This window comes from Balaenoptera musculus, chromosome 1 (genome assembly GCF_009873245.2).
Source record: "Balaenoptera musculus isolate JJ_BM4_2016_0621 chromosome 1, mBalMus1.pri.v3, whole genome shotgun sequence".
Lineage (NCBI taxonomy): Eukaryota > Metazoa > Chordata > Mammalia > Artiodactyla > Balaenopteridae > Balaenoptera > Balaenoptera musculus.
The window spans coordinates 21,315,428-21,332,764 of record NC_045785.1 but is presented as its reverse complement, the minus strand read 5'-3'; the positions used below and the strand labels follow the sequence as shown (position 1 = coordinate 21,332,764).

The 17,337-nt window shown below is 50.9% G+C and overlaps 1 protein-coding gene across 7 annotated transcripts in view; it reads right to left on the bottom strand.

Moving 5' to 3' along the window:
• Positions 1–3,599: 3,599 nt before the first annotated feature.
• The window catches only part of WDTC1 (WD and tetratricopeptide repeats 1), a 74,542-nt gene continuing 60,804 nt past the window's right edge, over positions 3,600–17,337 (bottom strand). For 6 of the 7 annotated variants that reach the window (XM_036831680.1, XM_036831519.1, XM_036831601.1 and 3 more), the window contains 4 exons: positions 14,579–14,814; positions 12,949–13,129; positions 11,815–12,007; positions 8,422–10,410 (listed from right to left, as the gene is read on the bottom strand). In XM_036831680.1, coding sequence (XP_036687575.1) covers positions 10,213–10,410; positions 11,815–12,007; positions 12,949–13,129; positions 14,579–14,814 — 808 coding nt within the window. In that variant the 3' untranslated portion in view covers positions 8,422–10,212. Of the gene's footprint in view, positions 5,957–8,421; positions 10,411–11,814; positions 12,008–12,948; positions 13,130–14,578; positions 14,815–17,337 lie in introns of those variants that run through there. The other variant, XM_036832001.1, reaches the window with a different exon arrangement.

Below are 17,337 nucleotides of genomic sequence, written 5' to 3'. Positions count from 1 at the left end.
GATTCTTTGGGCTTTTTTACGGATGCCAAGATAGACAAAGAAAATGGAATCTGCTGGGGTGGGAAGTGAAAATGGGGGGACAAAGAACGAAGGCAGCAGCTAAAAATCATGCTACTGGGAGGTATGGATAAATTCGCTCAGGAAGGTGGGAGCTATGCCTTTTTGGGAAGGTTTTTCTTCCATTGAATTACCCTCCCTCAACACTCATCTATAGAAAGCCTGCTCTCCTGTTTTTAGCACCTAATATTTTAATGCATTTTTGGGGGGTATGTCTATCTCTGTTATGGAACTCTAAGGTCCTTAATTTCAGTAGCTAGCGCTGTTCCTAGTGCAGAGCAGATGCCCACTAGATGTTTACTGATTTACAGAATGACTGGATGTTTTATAAAGGCCTCACAGATATCACAGCTGAAAATGATTCTAACCCACTCAAAATTCTTTGAGTACGTTTATGCCTCTCCTGTGACCCATGTGTGTGATCCTTGATGGGCAACACCCAGCATCTGGCACGTGTATGGAATAGATTAAGTGTGCAGTACCTGTTTGTTGAATGAATAAATCACATCTTGATTCAATCACTATAGCTGTCTCATCTCTTCTGGAGGAAGGTCTCCGAGGAAGGTCTATACCTTAGACATTCCTCTACCATCACTGTCAGCCCATAATTCTAGCAAAGGGCTGGTGGGTGCCCTTTAAACATTTATTGTTTGTAGGGATGAATACACAACCAAAGTCAGTCTTTCTTAGGGCCTGCCACAAATTTGGTTGTACTAACACAAGTACCACATTTAATCTGACAACCTTCAGTGGTTTCCCATTGTACTTTGGCTAAAACACAAATATACCATGCTTACAAGGCCCTGCATCATGCCCTTTTTTTTTTTTTAACTTGTTCACTGTCCTACAGCCTCTTTTCAGTTCCTCTCATGTGCCATGCTCTTGTATACCCCATGGACTTGGCACACACTGTTCCCTTCTGGCTGAAATGCCCTTTCTCCCTCCAAAACTGGGTAACCTTCATTCATCCTTCAAGTTGCAGATTAAATGTCACTTTCTCAGAGAGCTCTTCCTTGGCCTCCCTATCTAAATTGGAAAGCTCCTGTGAATCTCCCCTGGAATACCTTGTTCTTTTCCTTTGTGGCTGTGTATTGTTGAACTCCCCTACTAGGCTGGAAACTCCTTGAGGGCAGACACTGTATTTGTCTTGTTCACTTTTGTAAACCCAGTGCCTAGTAGTGTCTAGCACATAGCATTTGCTTAATATTTGCTAAACTGAATGAATGGCAAATAGTTATAAACTTGGTATGTATCCTATGCTAACTATAGACAGTCTGAGAGCAGGAACCTAGCTTGTCAGCTGCTACCTCGCAGTGACCCAAGAGTTTTAAGGGACCCATGGACGTTGGTAGGCACAGTGCTCAGTAGGGTCTGACCAGAGAGACCTAGCTCCTTGGCCTAGGCAGCTGCAGAAACAGGGGCAGGAGGAGGGCCAGGTACCTGGAGGGAGAAGCCAGCTCTTTCTCTGACTCCTCTGGAGCCTCTCTCCCAGGCTTGTTCCCCTTCGCAGCCAGTTCACAGGACCCCCTCCCACATGTACACGTCACCTAGGTTCTCTTACCCAATATTAAAGCTTCCTTGGCCTGTGCCCTTGCCTCCTGTGCTGCTGCCACCCCTATCACCCACAGACAGATGGGAAATCTCCATCAAAGACTAACAGTCCCTTCCAGGCTCAGAGGATCACAGCAGGGTCCTGGAAGAAGCTCCTCTAACAGAGCTCAGGAAAGGATTGATAGAGCTCATAGCTACCCCTCCCCCAACACACACCCCGACCTAAAATAGGAATGACCATCTGGATCCACTTATAGGACTGGCTGGGGGAGGGAAGGATGGCAGAGCTGGAAGCAGTCAAGCTGGGAAAGCTTCAAGGGTAAGATGCTGCTTGCTTGAAGGGTGAACTCAGGGCATGTCCTCTCTTGGTATGAGTCAGGACACCCCCTCAATTGGCCCCATGTAAAAGTCCCCAGGGCTCACACACTTCCTTCCCCAGGCTATCTCACTCCTCATCCTGGCATTCAAGGCCCCCATGGTCTGGCCCCAACCCCCAACCTTCTTTTCCACCCTCATCTCTCTCTGTCTCCCTTGGGACTTGCTTGGATTTAAACTCACTGCCCTGTTTGCCCTTCAGAGAAAGAGCCCTGCACTTCATACCTCATGTCTTTGCTCACACTGTTCCTTCAGCAGAGTTCCTTCCCCTACTCTCACCCTTCCCCTACTCTCTACACCACTTTCAAGGTTTCCAGCAAATCCTCCCTCTTTGCTCCCAGAGCACGAAGGCTGTTTCTGCCTATTGAATATTCATGTGTACTTGCATTAGCATTAGCTGTTTACATGTCTGTCTTCCCCAGGAGAGGCAAACTCCTTGAGAAGGGGACTGACTGGATCCACTGGACCTTGTAGTCAGAATGGCACCGGGTAGATAGGAAGTGCTCAGGGAATGGCACCAGAGCTATCTGATGACCATAGATTGGTCGCCTTAATGGCTCTGGTGAAGAATCACCTCAATCAATAATCCAGGGAAGCAGGGCTGAGCCTGGGGCCATCACAGTGCAGGTTGGAGGAGCTGCTGGGTGTGACGCAGTGTGCATGTGTGTGTGTCCTCTCTTCTGCAGGCTTTCTGCTTCTGCTCCATTGGATTCCCCTCATTAAGCCCTAAACTGTCTTCCTGGATGGTTCCAAACCTTTCTGTGGTGGGGAGGGGACCACTGGGGCCGATACAATGCAAGAAACCATTTGAGAACAGACCCTCTGACCCTTTAGACATCAGAGTTTTACAAAACGACTTTCTTCTCCATTCCATTTTATAGATGGGCAAACTTACCCAAGAAATTAGAAAGCACAGCTAGGACCAGAATCTAAGTGTTCTACACCCAGGTGGGCAGTAAAGCACGATGGTTAAGTATATGAACTCAGGTGTCAGCCGGCAAGCCCAGTATTGACCCTTAGCTTTGTCAGTGGTTGTCAGACCTCAGGAAAGTAACCGAACCTGTCAGGGCATCAATTTCCTCATCCCTAAAATGGGAAACGAAAATTGCAAAGTTCTTGTAAAGTTTATTTGATAGGCTATAGCTGAACAGCTCCTGGCCCAATATGAACACTCAGCGTTGGCTGTTACAGCAATTAAAACCACTCATCGGGCTTCCCTGGTGGCGCAGTGGTTGAGAATCTGCCTGCTAATGCAGGGGACACGGGTTCAAGCCCTGGTCTGGGAAGATCCCACATGCCACGGAGCAACTAGGCCCGTGAGCCACAACTGCTGAGCCCGCGCGTCTGGAGCCTGTGCTCTGCAACAAGAGAGGCCGCGATAGTGAGAGGCCTGCGCACCGCGATGAAGAGTGACCCCCGCTTGCCACAACTAGAGAAAGCCCTCGCACAGAAACGAAGACCCAACACAGCCAAAAATAAAAATAAAATAAATAAATTAAAAGTTAAGTACATTGGAAATTGGAAGTAATGTTAATTCCAATTATCTGAGTGGAGTGATTATGAATGAAATCTAAAAAAAAAAAAAAAAAAAAAAAAAAAAAAACCACTCATCACCATCATAGGACTCTTAACCACTTAAGCACTTTGATGCGCATCCTCTCACTGTGATTTGGGGCCTTCTTACAATGCAGTGAAATAACCAGAGCAGGTATCATGGCACCCATTTTCCCAATGAGAAAAATGAGCCCAGAAAGGTTCAGGAACTTTCCCAAGATCTAAGCATAGATTAGATAGAGTTGGGGTTCTGCACCTTAACCCTGGGCTATCTCTGCTGGTGACCCCTTTTAGGGCCATTAAAGAGTGATGAGGACGAGACCTGAGATTCTGTAAATCGTCATAAAAAAGGTGCAAACTGTGGCATCACTAGGACCAGGACCTATTTTATACATATATCAAGAAGTGGCTCGGGTGCAGGAGGCAGAACATGGCCGAACAACAGAGTGCCTCACGCCTGCCATCATGTCCATCAGACACAGAGCCTGGCACGCAGTGGGGCACTCCACGGCAGACTGTATGGGGCAGGGCTCATGATTTCTAGTGAAATCTAACGTTCAGGGACCGTGCGCAACCCCCATATTTGCCACCCACATCTTCCAGATAATGTGGAGGCACCAGGAGGGCAGGGACTAATCTGTTGCGTGCATTGTCATTAAGCCAGTGCTAGGCAAATAGGAACCCAAAAAATATCATGACATTAAATAAGAAAGTGATTCTTAAAGAACTGGACCAGGAATCAGAGATTAGAGATCCAGTCCTGGTTTTGCTTCTAATAACTTGGGTTTTAGGCAGTCCATTCCCTCTTCCTGCCCCTCTTTGGAACTCACTGTCCCTATTTGTAGTTTTTAGAGTATCCTGGGTGGTTCTGATGTATAGCCAGGGCTGGGATCCTCTGAGCTGATCTCTCATCACTTTTTAAGTTCTGCAAATGCATTTCAGCATGCTTCTTAGCACAGAGACCCGCAGCAGGCCCCTGGGGCCACAGGGCCCTGGCTGCCCACCACAAACACACGGGTTCCAATTCTAATGTCTGTTTTGCTACATATTCACTACGCAGGCTTATCCCACCAAGCCCCAGGCTCCCTGTCAGCAGGGCTGAGTCACATGTGGAAACACATTAAAATGGAGCACCACAGATCTTTTTACTGTCTATAGTTTTGCTTTTCCTAGAATGTCATATAGTTGGAATCATGCGGTATGGCTTTCAGATTGGCTTCTTTCACTAAGCAACATGCGCTTAAGTTTCCTCCATGGCTTTGTGGCTTGATTGCTCATTTCACTGAGTAATATTCCACTGTATGGCTGTACCCATTTGTTTATCCATTCACTTTCTGAAGGACTTCTTGGTTGCTTCGTTTTTGGCAATTATTCATAAAGCTGCTGTAAACATTCATGTACAGGTTTGTGCATGGACATACATTTTCAACTCATTCGGGTAAATTCTAAGTAGAGCAATTGCTGGATCCTATGATAAGACTATCTAACTTTGTAAGAAACTGCCAGACTGTTACCATTTTGCATTCTCACCAGCAATGAATGAGTTCCTGTTGCTTCACATCCTTGTCAGCATTTGGTATCGCCATCCTAATAGGTGTGGAGTGGTATCTCATTGTTGGTTTAATTTGTAATTCCCTAGCGACATAATGCTGGTCATCTTTCATGTGCTTGTTAGTCACCTGTATATCCTCTTTGGTGAGGTGACTATTCAGATCTTTTGCCCATTTTTTAATTGGGTTGCTTGTTTCATATTGTTGACTTGTAAGAATTCTTGTATTTTCTCTCAATCCTTGGCTTGTCTTTTTCATTCTCTTAACAGTGATTTCGTAGAGCAGAAGTTTTTGATGAAGTCCAATTTATCAATTTTTTTTTTCATGGGTTGTGCTTTTTATGTTGTATCTAAATACTCACTGCTGAACCCAAGGTCACCTAGATTTTCTCCAGTGTTATCTTCTAGAAGTTTTATCGATTTGTGTTTTACAGTTAGTTCTATGATTCATTTTGAGTTAATTTTCGTGAATGGTGTAAATTCTGTTTTTTTTTTTTTTTTTTTTTTTTTTTTGCATGTAGATGTCCAGTTCTTCCAGCACTATTTGTTGAAACGACTTTCCTTTCTCCACTGAATTGATTCTGCTCTTCTGTCAGAGATCAGTTGACTATATTTGTGTGGATCTACTTCTGGGTTCTCTAATTCATTCCATTGATTTGTCTATTCCTTTGCTAATGACACACTGTCTTGGTTATTGTAGCTTTATTATAAGTCTTGAGGTTGGGTAGGGTCAGTCCTCTGACACTGTTCTTTCTCTTTGTTATTTGTGTTGGCTATTCTGGGTCTTTGTCTCTCCATATAAACGTTAGAATCAGCCTGTTGATAGTCACAAAATAATTTGCTGGGATTTTGATTGAGATTTCATTGAATCTATGGACCAAGGTGGGAAGAAATGACATTTAATAGTATTGAGGGGCTTCCCTGGTGGCGCAGTGGTTGAGAATCTGCCTGCCAATGCAGGGGACACGGGTTCGAGCCCTGGTCTGGGAGGATCCCACATGCCGCAGAGCAACTAGGCCCGTGAGCCACAATTACTGAGCCTGCGCGTCTGGAGCCTGTGCTCCGCAACAAGAGAGGCCGCGATAATGAGAGGCCCGCACACCGCGATGAAGAGTGGCCCCAACTTGCCGCAACTAGAGAAAGCCCTGGCACAGAAACGAAGACCCAACACAGCAAGAAAGAAAGGAAAGAAAGAAAGGAAGGAAGGAAAGGAAGGAAGGAAGGAAGGAAGGAAGGAAGGAAGGAAGGAAGGAAGGAAGGAAGAAAGAACCCAAAAGTTAAAAAAAAAAAAAAATAGTATTGAGTCTTCCTATTTATGAGCATGGAATATCTCTTCACTTATTCTGATTTCCTTTGATTTTTTTCATCAGAATTTTATAGTTTTCCTCATAAATATCTTGTACATATTTTGCTAGGTTTATTCCTAAGTACTTAGTACCTTTTTTCTTCTTCCCTTTTGTGTGTGTGTGTGTGTGTGTGTGTGTCTGCTGGTGAGGGCTGAATAGGTGGAGCACGGGATTTTTAGGGCAGTACAACTATTTTTTGACAGTGTGGGTACAGGACATTATGCGTGTGTCAGAACCCATAGAACTGTACAATACAAAGAATGAACCCTAATGTAAACTATGGACTTTAGTTAATAATAATGTATCAATATCAGTTCATTAATTGTAACAAATGTACCACACTAATGCAAGATGTTAATAATAGGAGAAACTAAGCCAGGGAGAGAGGGGTATATGGGACTCTCTGTACTATCTTTTCAATATTCTGTAAGCCTAAAACTGCTCTAAAAAAAAAAAAAAAGTCTATTAATAAAAAGGTACCAATTCCAAATGGAATGGAGCCCCTCGTAAAGTCTTCCAATGGCTCCTCCTTGCTTACAGGATCAAGCCTACAATCCCTCATCAAGCACAGGAGTCCTCCACAGTTTGGCTGCCCCTGGAGTCCATGGGCCACCCCACCCTCTACAATGCAGCTGAACTGAACCACTCAGGGTCCATGAGGGCACCTGGGACTATGCCCTACTCCCTTGGCCTGGTACATCGTCCCTTCCTTGCCTGGTCTGTAAATGTCCTGAAGAAGCTTCTGCAGATTTCAATTTGGGAACACAGAGGAATGATAAGCACCTGCTTCATAACATCACCTATTGTGCTTCTGACAGGACCTCTTCCCTTTCTGTCTCCTGTACTAAACTGAGTATACCCTGCTGGCCTCAGCCTGGTTCTCTCCAAATGCACAAACAGAATAATCACAAAATCTCACTAGTGAAACTATTGTTCCCACAGTACTGAACCACAGTTCCCAAACTGTGCATCAGCGCACCTTAGGGTGCCACAGCAAAGTCACAGGAGCACAGTAGGATATTATAAATTTAGAGTTACTAAGCATCTGTTGGCTACCGAGAGAACTACTAGCTCAAGGTGGTTCAGAGTTTTATCATTAGATTGCACTACATTCCTTTGATTACGTCATCTTCGAGAAGCTGGGTTTTTAGCGGTTGCTGTGATATAAAGCAAATGAAAGTCAATGTGGAACAGGAAATGAGGGTGGTGGGGTCCAATCTGATTACAAAGTCTGACAAGTTTTACAGCACCCGACAAGCACACAGATTCCATTAGTTATTGTACTTATTCAAGAATGAAATAAAAATAGTTTCTTCTAACATATGTATTAATTTTTTAAATGACTAACCTGGTAGGACATAAATTCTTCTTAAGTGATCCAGGCTTAACTAACACATTGAAATGTTAGGTATTTCTTTTGGCTTAGGGGGTCCATGAAAAAACTACTGAGACACTAATGGTTCAGTGAGCTGAGAAAGTTTGGGAACCTCTGGTCTAAGAAATCCTCTAATCCAGGGCCCATCAAGAAACTGCAGGTTGCGAAATCAACTTAGTGGGTTATAGTCAGCATTTTTTTCTCCTTAATAGAATGGTAAACAGAACACATTGCATGTAGCAAGCGTATTATTGTGTAAAACTTATGTTCAGTATATACATACAAATTAGCGTGGGTATCTTGGGTCACAGTGTAAAATGTGTATTTCTTGTTTGGGTTGTGATTTTAAAAGTTTGAAAAACCGCTAAGACTTCAACCTCCTTATTTTACAGATGAGAAAACAGCCCAGAGAGTGAAAGCTGATTATTACTGCAAATCACAGCCACCAGTGCCGGGCTCTGCACTTGGCCCTGCTAGGCTGGTGACCCTCCAAGGCAGGCCTTATTCTACCCAGTAGAGGTGTGGTTACTCAAAGTCACAGAGCTACAGAGGTGAGATACTCTCACTTTGATCCCAAGACACATTTGCACCCCACAAATGCCACCAGCCACACCTAGAACAAAATGGTTTTAATCAATTGCGTCACCCTCACTCTCCTGGGAGCGGAGCAACAAAAAGGCTCGGCTCCTGCCCCCAGAGGACAGTAAGGCTTATGTGTCTCTCCACACGGCAGGGCCCAGGCTGGGCAGGCAGGAGGCAGGGACAGAGGAAATGGCGGGTGGCTCGAACACAGGAAAGCAAAGGGGCCCCTGCTAGTCCTTGGGCCCCAGGGCCCAGCCCCAGTACTCCCGCTCTCCCCTCCCGGCTGGAGAAAGGTCGTGGAGAAGAGACAGGGGAGCAAGTCCCAGCAGCAGGAGAAGCAGCAGCAGCTGTTTCCTTCACCAATAAATATACTTCATTACCAAGCTAGAAGAGAGGGGTGGGAAGAGGGGCGGGTGGAGAGGAAGGGGGAGAGGCTGCCACCTGTGTTGCTGGGATTAAAGCAATGACGAGATGGTGCCAGACCCCCACCACTATCCTCACCACCCCCCACTCCCACCCCTCATCTTCTCAAAACTGTGAAAAAGCTTTTAACATGGCCCTGCTGTCTACAGGGCTTTTCTGAAGCCTGACTGAGAGGAGGCACCTGGCAGAGTCAGGGCGGAGGGAGGGAGCGAGGGAGGGAGGCTGCTTCTCCCCAGAGGCTGCAGCTGGAGGGCTGGAGCCAAGTGAGCTCTGAGGGGAACGAGGAGGGAGAGGGGAGGAAGGATGAACCAACTACCAGGAGCAGCTCCTGAGCTGAGAGCCAAGGGGCAAAGAGGGAGGTCTGGTGAGTGGTGGGGTGACCGCTGCATCCAGTGTAAAGCTCAGGCTGCTGAGGAGGGCGGGGGCTGAGTTAGGGACTTCCCCATCCGAGTGGCTCAGGAGACCCACCCCCTCCCCCCAGAGCAGCAGGGGACAGAGAAAAGCCATCACTTCTTTGGTCTTTGTGGCGGCTCAGCATGTGGGATGGGAGGGAGGGCACAGAGGGCCTGGAAGGCTCCTAGCAGGGAGTGCCATCTCAGCAAGAGGAGGCCTGGCTGGGAGCTCTGGCAGAAAGGTCACAGTGAGGCTGAAGAGCGCCGAAGGAAGAGTGGCCCTCCAGAGTGCAGAAGGGCTGGCACAGATGGGTGGGGAATGGTGTGCCCCACACTGCCAGGGCCCTTGGGAAAGGCTGAGCCCCCAGGGGTGGCCAGTGAGGGCAGGCGCAGGACCCAGAGCCAGTGCCTGGGAGGAGGGCAGGGACGCTGTACTGCAAGGAAGCAGTGGCTTGACCTTGCCCCTCCAGGGCTCCCATCCTTACTTCTGTTTCCACCCTGACAGAGTGGCTCTGCAAAGAAGGGGGCACCCTATGCTTTTTCAGAACCTTCCCTGAAGACCAGGAGGGAGCTAGCCTTGCCCACCAGAAGCAAGAATGGTAACAGGTCAAGGCTAGCCCTTATGGACTGGGAATTCCACTCCCCTTTCTGCTGCCAACTGAAGGGTAGGGCAGTCCTTGAAGACAGCTTCAGCCCTTGCCTCGCCACCTGAGGCAGGCCAGAGCCCTCCAGGGACATGGAAGTGCAAGGTGGTGGGGGGCATACGGAGGGGCTTCTCCTCCTGCTCTTCTGCTCAGGGCTGGGGCCAGTCAAGGGGCAATTGCCCAAAAGTCCAAAAGCCAGCAAGTTGTAGCAATCCCCACCCCCAATGCCAAACTAACAAACAAAACAGGGAAAATGAAAAAATGGGGGGAAGGGGAAGACAAACCAAAACAGAACCCCCCGACCTCCTGCCCGGGGCGGAGGACCCAACCAGTAGGAGGGGCTGGGGACCAGGGTGAGGAGGGCCTAGCTGGGCCGGCACTGCACCTGGCCCTCGGAGCTGTCCTCGTCGTCAGACGCCCCAGCGCCCGCACTGCTCAGGCCTGTGATCCGATAGCCCATGTTGAGCAGCATCACCTCCAGCGGGTCGGCATTCATGCGCCGCTGGTTGGCCTGGGAAGCGCCCTCCATGTCCTCCACAACTCGGCCTGTGAGGTCTTCACTCTGTGGGGGGGAGGCACACATACTACTGGGATATATGTGCAGGGGAAACACACACACAGACTGAGCTACACGTACGGAGAGGGCATGTACGTACCAGGAGATGTATATGGGTATATCCATGTGTGTCCATGCGTAGAGGGGAACGCATCCTGGGATATGTATGGGACACACACACACGTGCGTACACACACACACACACACACAACCAGGCTGTATGTGAGGGAGATGACACACCACACGGGGTTGTACATATTGGGGTTGGGGGGCACGTGGTAATATACACTTGGAGGAGACACTACACACTGGGATATAAACTGGGGGGAATACACATAGGGTATACACTGGAGACCCCACGCTGGAAAATGATGAGGACATACCACATCAAGACATACACAGGGAGCACACCACATAGGGTTATATATATGGGGGCGGCATACGTGGACATAAGTGAGGGAGGATTCACACCAGGATATGCTGGGCACACATACTATATACCTGAGGGGGGAGCACAGATACAACTCCCCCCACCCACTCTTTTGTTGCCACTCCCAACGAGGATTCCTTTATCCTCCTTTTCCTCTCCCCCCAGGGGAGGGTCCTGTAGGGTTTCTCTCTTTAAAATTCATAGAAAATTAGACACACCTCTTGACTTCTGTTTTGCCAGCTGGGAAGGGGGAGGAGGTGGGGCAGAGGGCAGGGGAACCAGCCCACCTGCCTACCCACACTGACTACCACACCGTCCTAAGTGTCCCTGTGGGCCGGACACACTACAGGCATCACTTCTTTAATCCTCAAAGCAACCTTTTGAGGTGGTGCTGTCATTCCCATTCCAATGTACAGATGGTAAAAAACCTGGATCAGAGATGGTTGAGTCCCTCAGGCAGTAAGTGAAGGGACCAGGACTCAAACTTAGGCCCATTAGACTCTAAAACCTACATACTTCTCGTGTGACTGAGGGACAGGCCTCTGCACAGCTTCTGGGGGACACAAGGCAGTGGTATATGAGGGGCAGGGTACCTAGGGAGCCTCTGAGGTACCGTTCTCATGAGGTGGTGTTGGAGCTGACCTGGTTCCCTCCCTGCCCTCCCGCACCCAGTCCTTGGTTGCTGTTTCCCATATGTGAGTCTCACCTTTGCCAGCTGGCTCAAGGATATGCCTCTGGAAGGCAGGAGACAACTCTTGCCCCTGGAATTGCCCACTTCATCTGGAGCTTTCAGAGCTTGCTAGCTCCCACCCTGATGCAGCCTGGGGCCCTGGGGTGAGAGCTCACTCATCCGAGCAGCTCCTAGCCTCTGTATGACTCACTGCCCTTCCCAACCCGCATGGGCTCAGCTGGAGGCCGCGCATAGGGTCTATCCCTACCTTCCTCCCTGTCTGGCATCTGCCACCTTGCCACACCCTCACCTCTGGCCGGGGGTTCCACAGCCGCACAACGGGGTCGATGCCGCTGGTGGCCAAGAAGCAGTAGCTGGGGTGCGGCTGCAGGCAGTTGACGATGGACTCGTCCCCCTGGAGCACGCGGACCAGGTTGGTGGTCTCCTTTTCCCAGATGAAGAAGGAGCCATCATCAGAGCCACTGACGATGTATTGAGCGTTGCTGGCGGGGGGGCAAAGGGCAGGGAGGTCAGGTGGGGTACTGCCCTGTGGCCTCAAGCAGAGGCTGCATGGCTTAGGGAAAGGGAGAGCACGGAAGTCTGGAGCCACTCAGCCCCCTGAACTCTGGGGTCTTTACCTGACTCGGAACTCCCATGCACATGGTAATCCTCTCCACACTGCAGAGCGGTGTCACTGTTCAACTGTTCTCTTAAACTCAGGGTCAGGGACTGCCTAGGTCCCTCCTACTTACTCTCCCCCGAAGTACATTATAAGCACCCTGGGTGCAGGACCAGATCGTGCATCTCTTAGGTCTCTGGGAACACTCCTGCCTAAGCCTTCCCTCAGTAGTCCTAGCCTTCCTGGATCCAGACCCTAAAATCCTACAGCACATCTGCCCCTGACACACCATTGACATTTAGAAGGGATCTTGATGGAGATTCTTAATTCACATTCATGTATCCCACCTACCCAAAGAAAGTACATCATCTACAAAGGAGGGTTGGGGGTGATGGTGTCTGAGACATGGGCTAGGTCCCTCAGTACCGGCGGCACAGTTCTAGGCAAAAAAGATTGCCAAGACTGACAGCCTATGAGGGTGCTTGCCCAAGGCGCCAAGCATCCAGATAAAGAAACCAAGCTCTGGCACATGGGGACACAGGGAGCAGGAGGTGTGGGTAAGCAAGAGTCCAGGTGCTGCACTGGATGCTTTCTGGATTACCTCATTAGTCCTTGTTATGGCCCCTTGAGTGGGGAGGGCTGCTTTCACTTTATAGGTGAAGAAACTGAGACCCACAGAGATGAAGCCATTTGCCCAAGGGTACAAAGGCAGAACTGGGATGTGAGACTTTTCTGAAAGCATTGTGTCCCCATGCCCCGCCCCCCCCAACCCCAACCTCCTGCTGCCAACTGGGCTGTGCCCTCCTCCTTTTCAGGGCCTCAGACCTGCCAAAGAAATTGGCCTCCTTGATGTCCGTGGTGGTATTGCAGTGGCCACAGTAGCGGAACTGATAGTCGTAGCTTCGCTCCCGCAGCACCATCTCGTCCTCTGAGATGGAGTCCTTGCGGCTCGTGCTGCGGAGGCGGACGGGGCCGCTGCCACCACCACCAGCTCCCTTCTTCTCCTCTGAGGGCACAGAACAAGGAAAGGTGAGAGTCCTGTCCCTCTCTCGCCTCCCCCATTTTTTCCCCACCCTTGACCCTGTTTTCCGTCCAAGCGGTAAGCAATGTAGGGCTACCCGTCTCTACCTCTTCCCTGGAAAACTGGGAACAACTATGAGAAAGAAGCATCTTTGGATCCTGCCCTTGAGGGTGTTCAAGAGGAGACCTCTGATGCCAGGAGGGCCTTGGCTTAGGTCCCTGAATAACGTCTGGAAGCCCCAAGGATGCACAGACCCAAGGTCTGTTTCTGTGGATGTGAGAAGCAGGGAGGGGAGGGTAAAGCACTGTCAAGAGAGCCTTGAGGGGGTGATTTTTCTAAATAGATCCATAGGTCTGAAGGCAGTAAGGTCAAGCCCTCCCTCTCTAGAAGACAAGTTATCATGGATCCAAATTAGGTACTAATCGGTTAAGTGCCTTGAGTAAAATCATACCTGTCTTCTTAGTGCCTTGTTCCTGCCTGCTTCAGGGCCTTGGCACGTGCTGGTCCCTCTGCCAGGAACTCTTTACCTCCCACAGCTACACTCTGCATCTAGTTAACTCTTCCTCCGCATCCTCAAGATCTCAGCCTGAATGTCTCTTCCTCAAGAACCCCAGACTGCCATCAAGCCCTCCCCACCACACCTGCACCCTAGCAGGGCCGCAGGGCCTTCTTTGTTTCTCCTTCATCGCTTGGTTCCTTCACTAGGCTATCGACTCATGAATACAGAAATTCCATCTGACTTGTTCCCAGATATATTCCCATGACCCAGCACAGTGCCTGGCACTATTCAGACTAATGAATCAACCCGTGGTTAGTAAACTGCAAAGGAGACAGGGAGGATCCATGTCTGCCCTCAGTGAGCTCCCCTCTCATGTTTGTAGACCACACAACTACCTAGTTTACTCTCCAGTGCTACCCAGGTGAGCTGGGCAGGGCCTCGAATGCTCTCTGCAAGTAAGGCAGCAGGTTCGGAGAGGCTGTGCTTTGCCCAAGGTCACACAGTTTCACATGGCAGAGCTGAGATTGGAACTGAGGCTCCACACCTGTGCCCACGGCATTTCTACTGCCCTGTGCTGCTGTTTCTTTTGCACCCATGCAAACTGGAGCAAATGCATCCCAGCCAACTACCCCGAACTCAGATCCCAATGGAATGGCCAAGGCCCTGTCTGTGAGCAGAAGAGAATGACCTGCGAGGCACACTGGGCTCAGCTGACTCCTATCCTGAGTCCCAGGGGGAATACACCAGGTGCCTTAAACATGGTATTGCTAATCCTTGTCTCAAAGAGACCAAGTGACTGTCTCAAAGTCATGTGGCTTCTCAATCAGTATGTGAGCCTAGGCCTCTCCTATCTCAGAACTATGTCCTCTCCAGAATGTCATTGTAGCACCTCAAATAGATAGAGTGACAGCAACCCCTCCTCAGTGCCGACTCACCACCATCATTTTTGGAGAAGAGGGCGGCCGTGATGTCGCGTCCCAGTGCATCACAAGCGCTGCTATGGGCCTGCTCCGGGAACTTCCCTTTGAAATCATCCAGGCACTCCAGGGCCTCAGCCACGTACTTGAGCTCAAAGAGGCATCGGGCCAGGCGGAAGTGTGCCTTCAGGTGGCACGGGTTTAGGGAGATGGCCTTGAGGCAGTCCCTCAGGGCATCGTAGTGGTCACCATCCCTGGGAAGGCAGGGGAATGTGGCTTGGAGGTGGGGCCACGTGGCAAGCAGGGAGTCCCCATTCCGTCTCCTGTGCTTCCTGTGGCCACCCCAGCCCACCTTTGAGAGATCTCAGGGGAAGGGTACTTGGGGATGAAGAGAATCCTGGCTCAGCCCAGGCCTTGCTCCCCAGGAGACAGACTAGGTTAAGGAGGCAAGCCAGGAGCCCCGAGGTCTTGGCAGGGTAGGTAGAGAGTGGGAGGTGGGTGGGAGGCAAAAACCAGTGTCCGGCTGCCCTCTGCTGGACACAGAGTGCAACTGCGCACCCGCTCACCTCAGGCACCCGCAGCTCTGCAGCAGAAGGCCTGGCATCTTGCCCGCCTCAGGCTCCCCAAGCTCTCCTTCTCCCTTCCTCTATCCACCTCCTCAAATCCCCCCGGCTGGCCTTCAAAGCCATGTCCAAGGCGGGGGGCCCTCAAGGACAGTTCTGTGGTCCGGGGAAGCCAGAAGTGCCAGGCTGGGGACTCAGGGTCTGACCAGCAGGCAGCAAGCCCTCAGCCAGACCCCCCTCTGTCCTGGCTGACTGATCCACAGCAGCTGTGGCCTCTACCTCCCAGGGCTGGAGGATGGGGCCTGACAGTCTGGCAGAGTCAGTTCTCTGGAAGCTGATGGCGGGGGGCGGGCATGCACCAGGAGCTCCAAATCACCCACACGGACTTCTCCAAACTCCCAAAGGATGGATATGGGGAAGTGGGAATGGTTTTGGGGGGGGTGGGGAGGGGCCAAAGAAAAAGCCCCTCCTTCTCCCACCCTGTGCCGGAATATAAAATACACCTTCCCCCAGCTCCACAGACCAGTTCCCACCTCTTATCTGGAGAGCCAGGTGGGTCACAGGAGCCACTTCTCCTTTGGGAGCTGTGGGGGTTTCTTTGTTTTTTGTTTTCCTGCTGGGTTGAGGGGGGCCTAGGACCCAACTGTGCTAAGCAGCACTCCCTGGAGCTGACGGTCCCGCCACCAAGGCACAGCTCACGACTCCCCTGCACGGGGCCAGAGCAGGCCCAACGTGGGCGCTATCCTCCCGACCCTCCTTCTCCTACAGCACTCAGAGGAAGCCCCCGGTCCTTGGAGCGGCCATGCTCAGACCAGGAGCAAGCAGCTCAGCCAGGGTGGGGGCGGGCAGGAGACAGAGTGCTTCGATGGCACGGCCTGCATCAGAACGGGTGGTTGGGACGAAGGAGCAGGCGCTGTTTGGAAACCCAATTGCTGCCTGCAAGGTGCCCCTCAGAGCTCCTGGAGAGAGCCAGACCAGAGAGCAGCCAGGGGCCAGAGGGTGGCCACTCCCACTGCATCCAGGAGCAGATGGCAGCCCTGGGGAGACTGGCCCGGGACAGAATGTGACATTCTAGGGGTCACTGGCAGGCATGTGGGGCTGGGGAGAGAGCAGGCTGGCCCCAGGGCTCACCCATCCAGACTCACTGCCAGATCAATCTCCCTGAAAGGACAGCCCTCAGCACAGCCCTCTCCTGCTCAAAACTCTTCAGTAGCTGCCCATTGTCCACTGAATCAAGGCCAAAACGCCACCGCTCTGCATTCCAAGTCCTTCCCAGGCTGGCCCCAGGCTACCTCACAGACTCATCTCCTGCCAGTCCCTGCCCGAACCCTCGGCTCCAGCCAAATGGATTTGTTGTTCTGCAAACAAGCTCTTCGGTCAGCCCCCCACCCCCACGCCTTTGTTCACACCATTTCATCTCCCTGGGGATGTCCTTCCCCCACAGTCCGCTCCTCCTTGCATCTCCCGTCTAAGCCTGCTGACACTGAAAGCCCATTCAGACATCACACCTTCCTGGCGCTTCCCTGATCCCCCGTTAAAGTGACCTCACTTTTCTTGATGCCCACAGCACTTCACCTGATCATTCAAAGACTTACTGCTTCCTGCCTCTCTGGTGATGAAGCATGTCCACATCTTTATCCCCTGTCCAGAGACTGGGCACTCTGGAGCACAAGAACTCAGAGTGACATAACTTTGTGTCCCTAGTTCCTAGTGCATAGTAGGAATTCAGAGAACATGTTGAGGGTACCCATGGATTGGGAAATCATCAGTCTCTCTTAGCAAGAATGCAGGAATGAGACAGCTCTTAGCCTAGAGCCTGGTTGAACACCACTGCATTCTACCCACCTGCTGGGAAAGAGGGGCAGCACACCTCAGGATGGCCCCAAAGCTGTCGTCTCCTGGGGTTGGCTGCCATCTGAGCCCTTGGCGAGCGCCTGATGCCTGAGCTAAGGCCCGTGGGGGCAGCATCGTTCCGAACCCCCATCCACCATCCTGCTGACTTGGGTGGGTTTCTTAAGCTTCCCTCTCTGGCCTGCCTAGTTGCAGCCAGACGATGGCACACCAGCTGGCCTGTCTGTCTGGGCAGAGCCGAGGGATGCCAGACGGAGCAGAAATGGCTGTGGGCCCAGCTTTATCCATCTCCCATCCTGGCCCTGGCTGGGGGATGGGGTCTGCCTGCCTGCTTGCCTGCTGGTGCTGCAGGCAGAGGGGCCA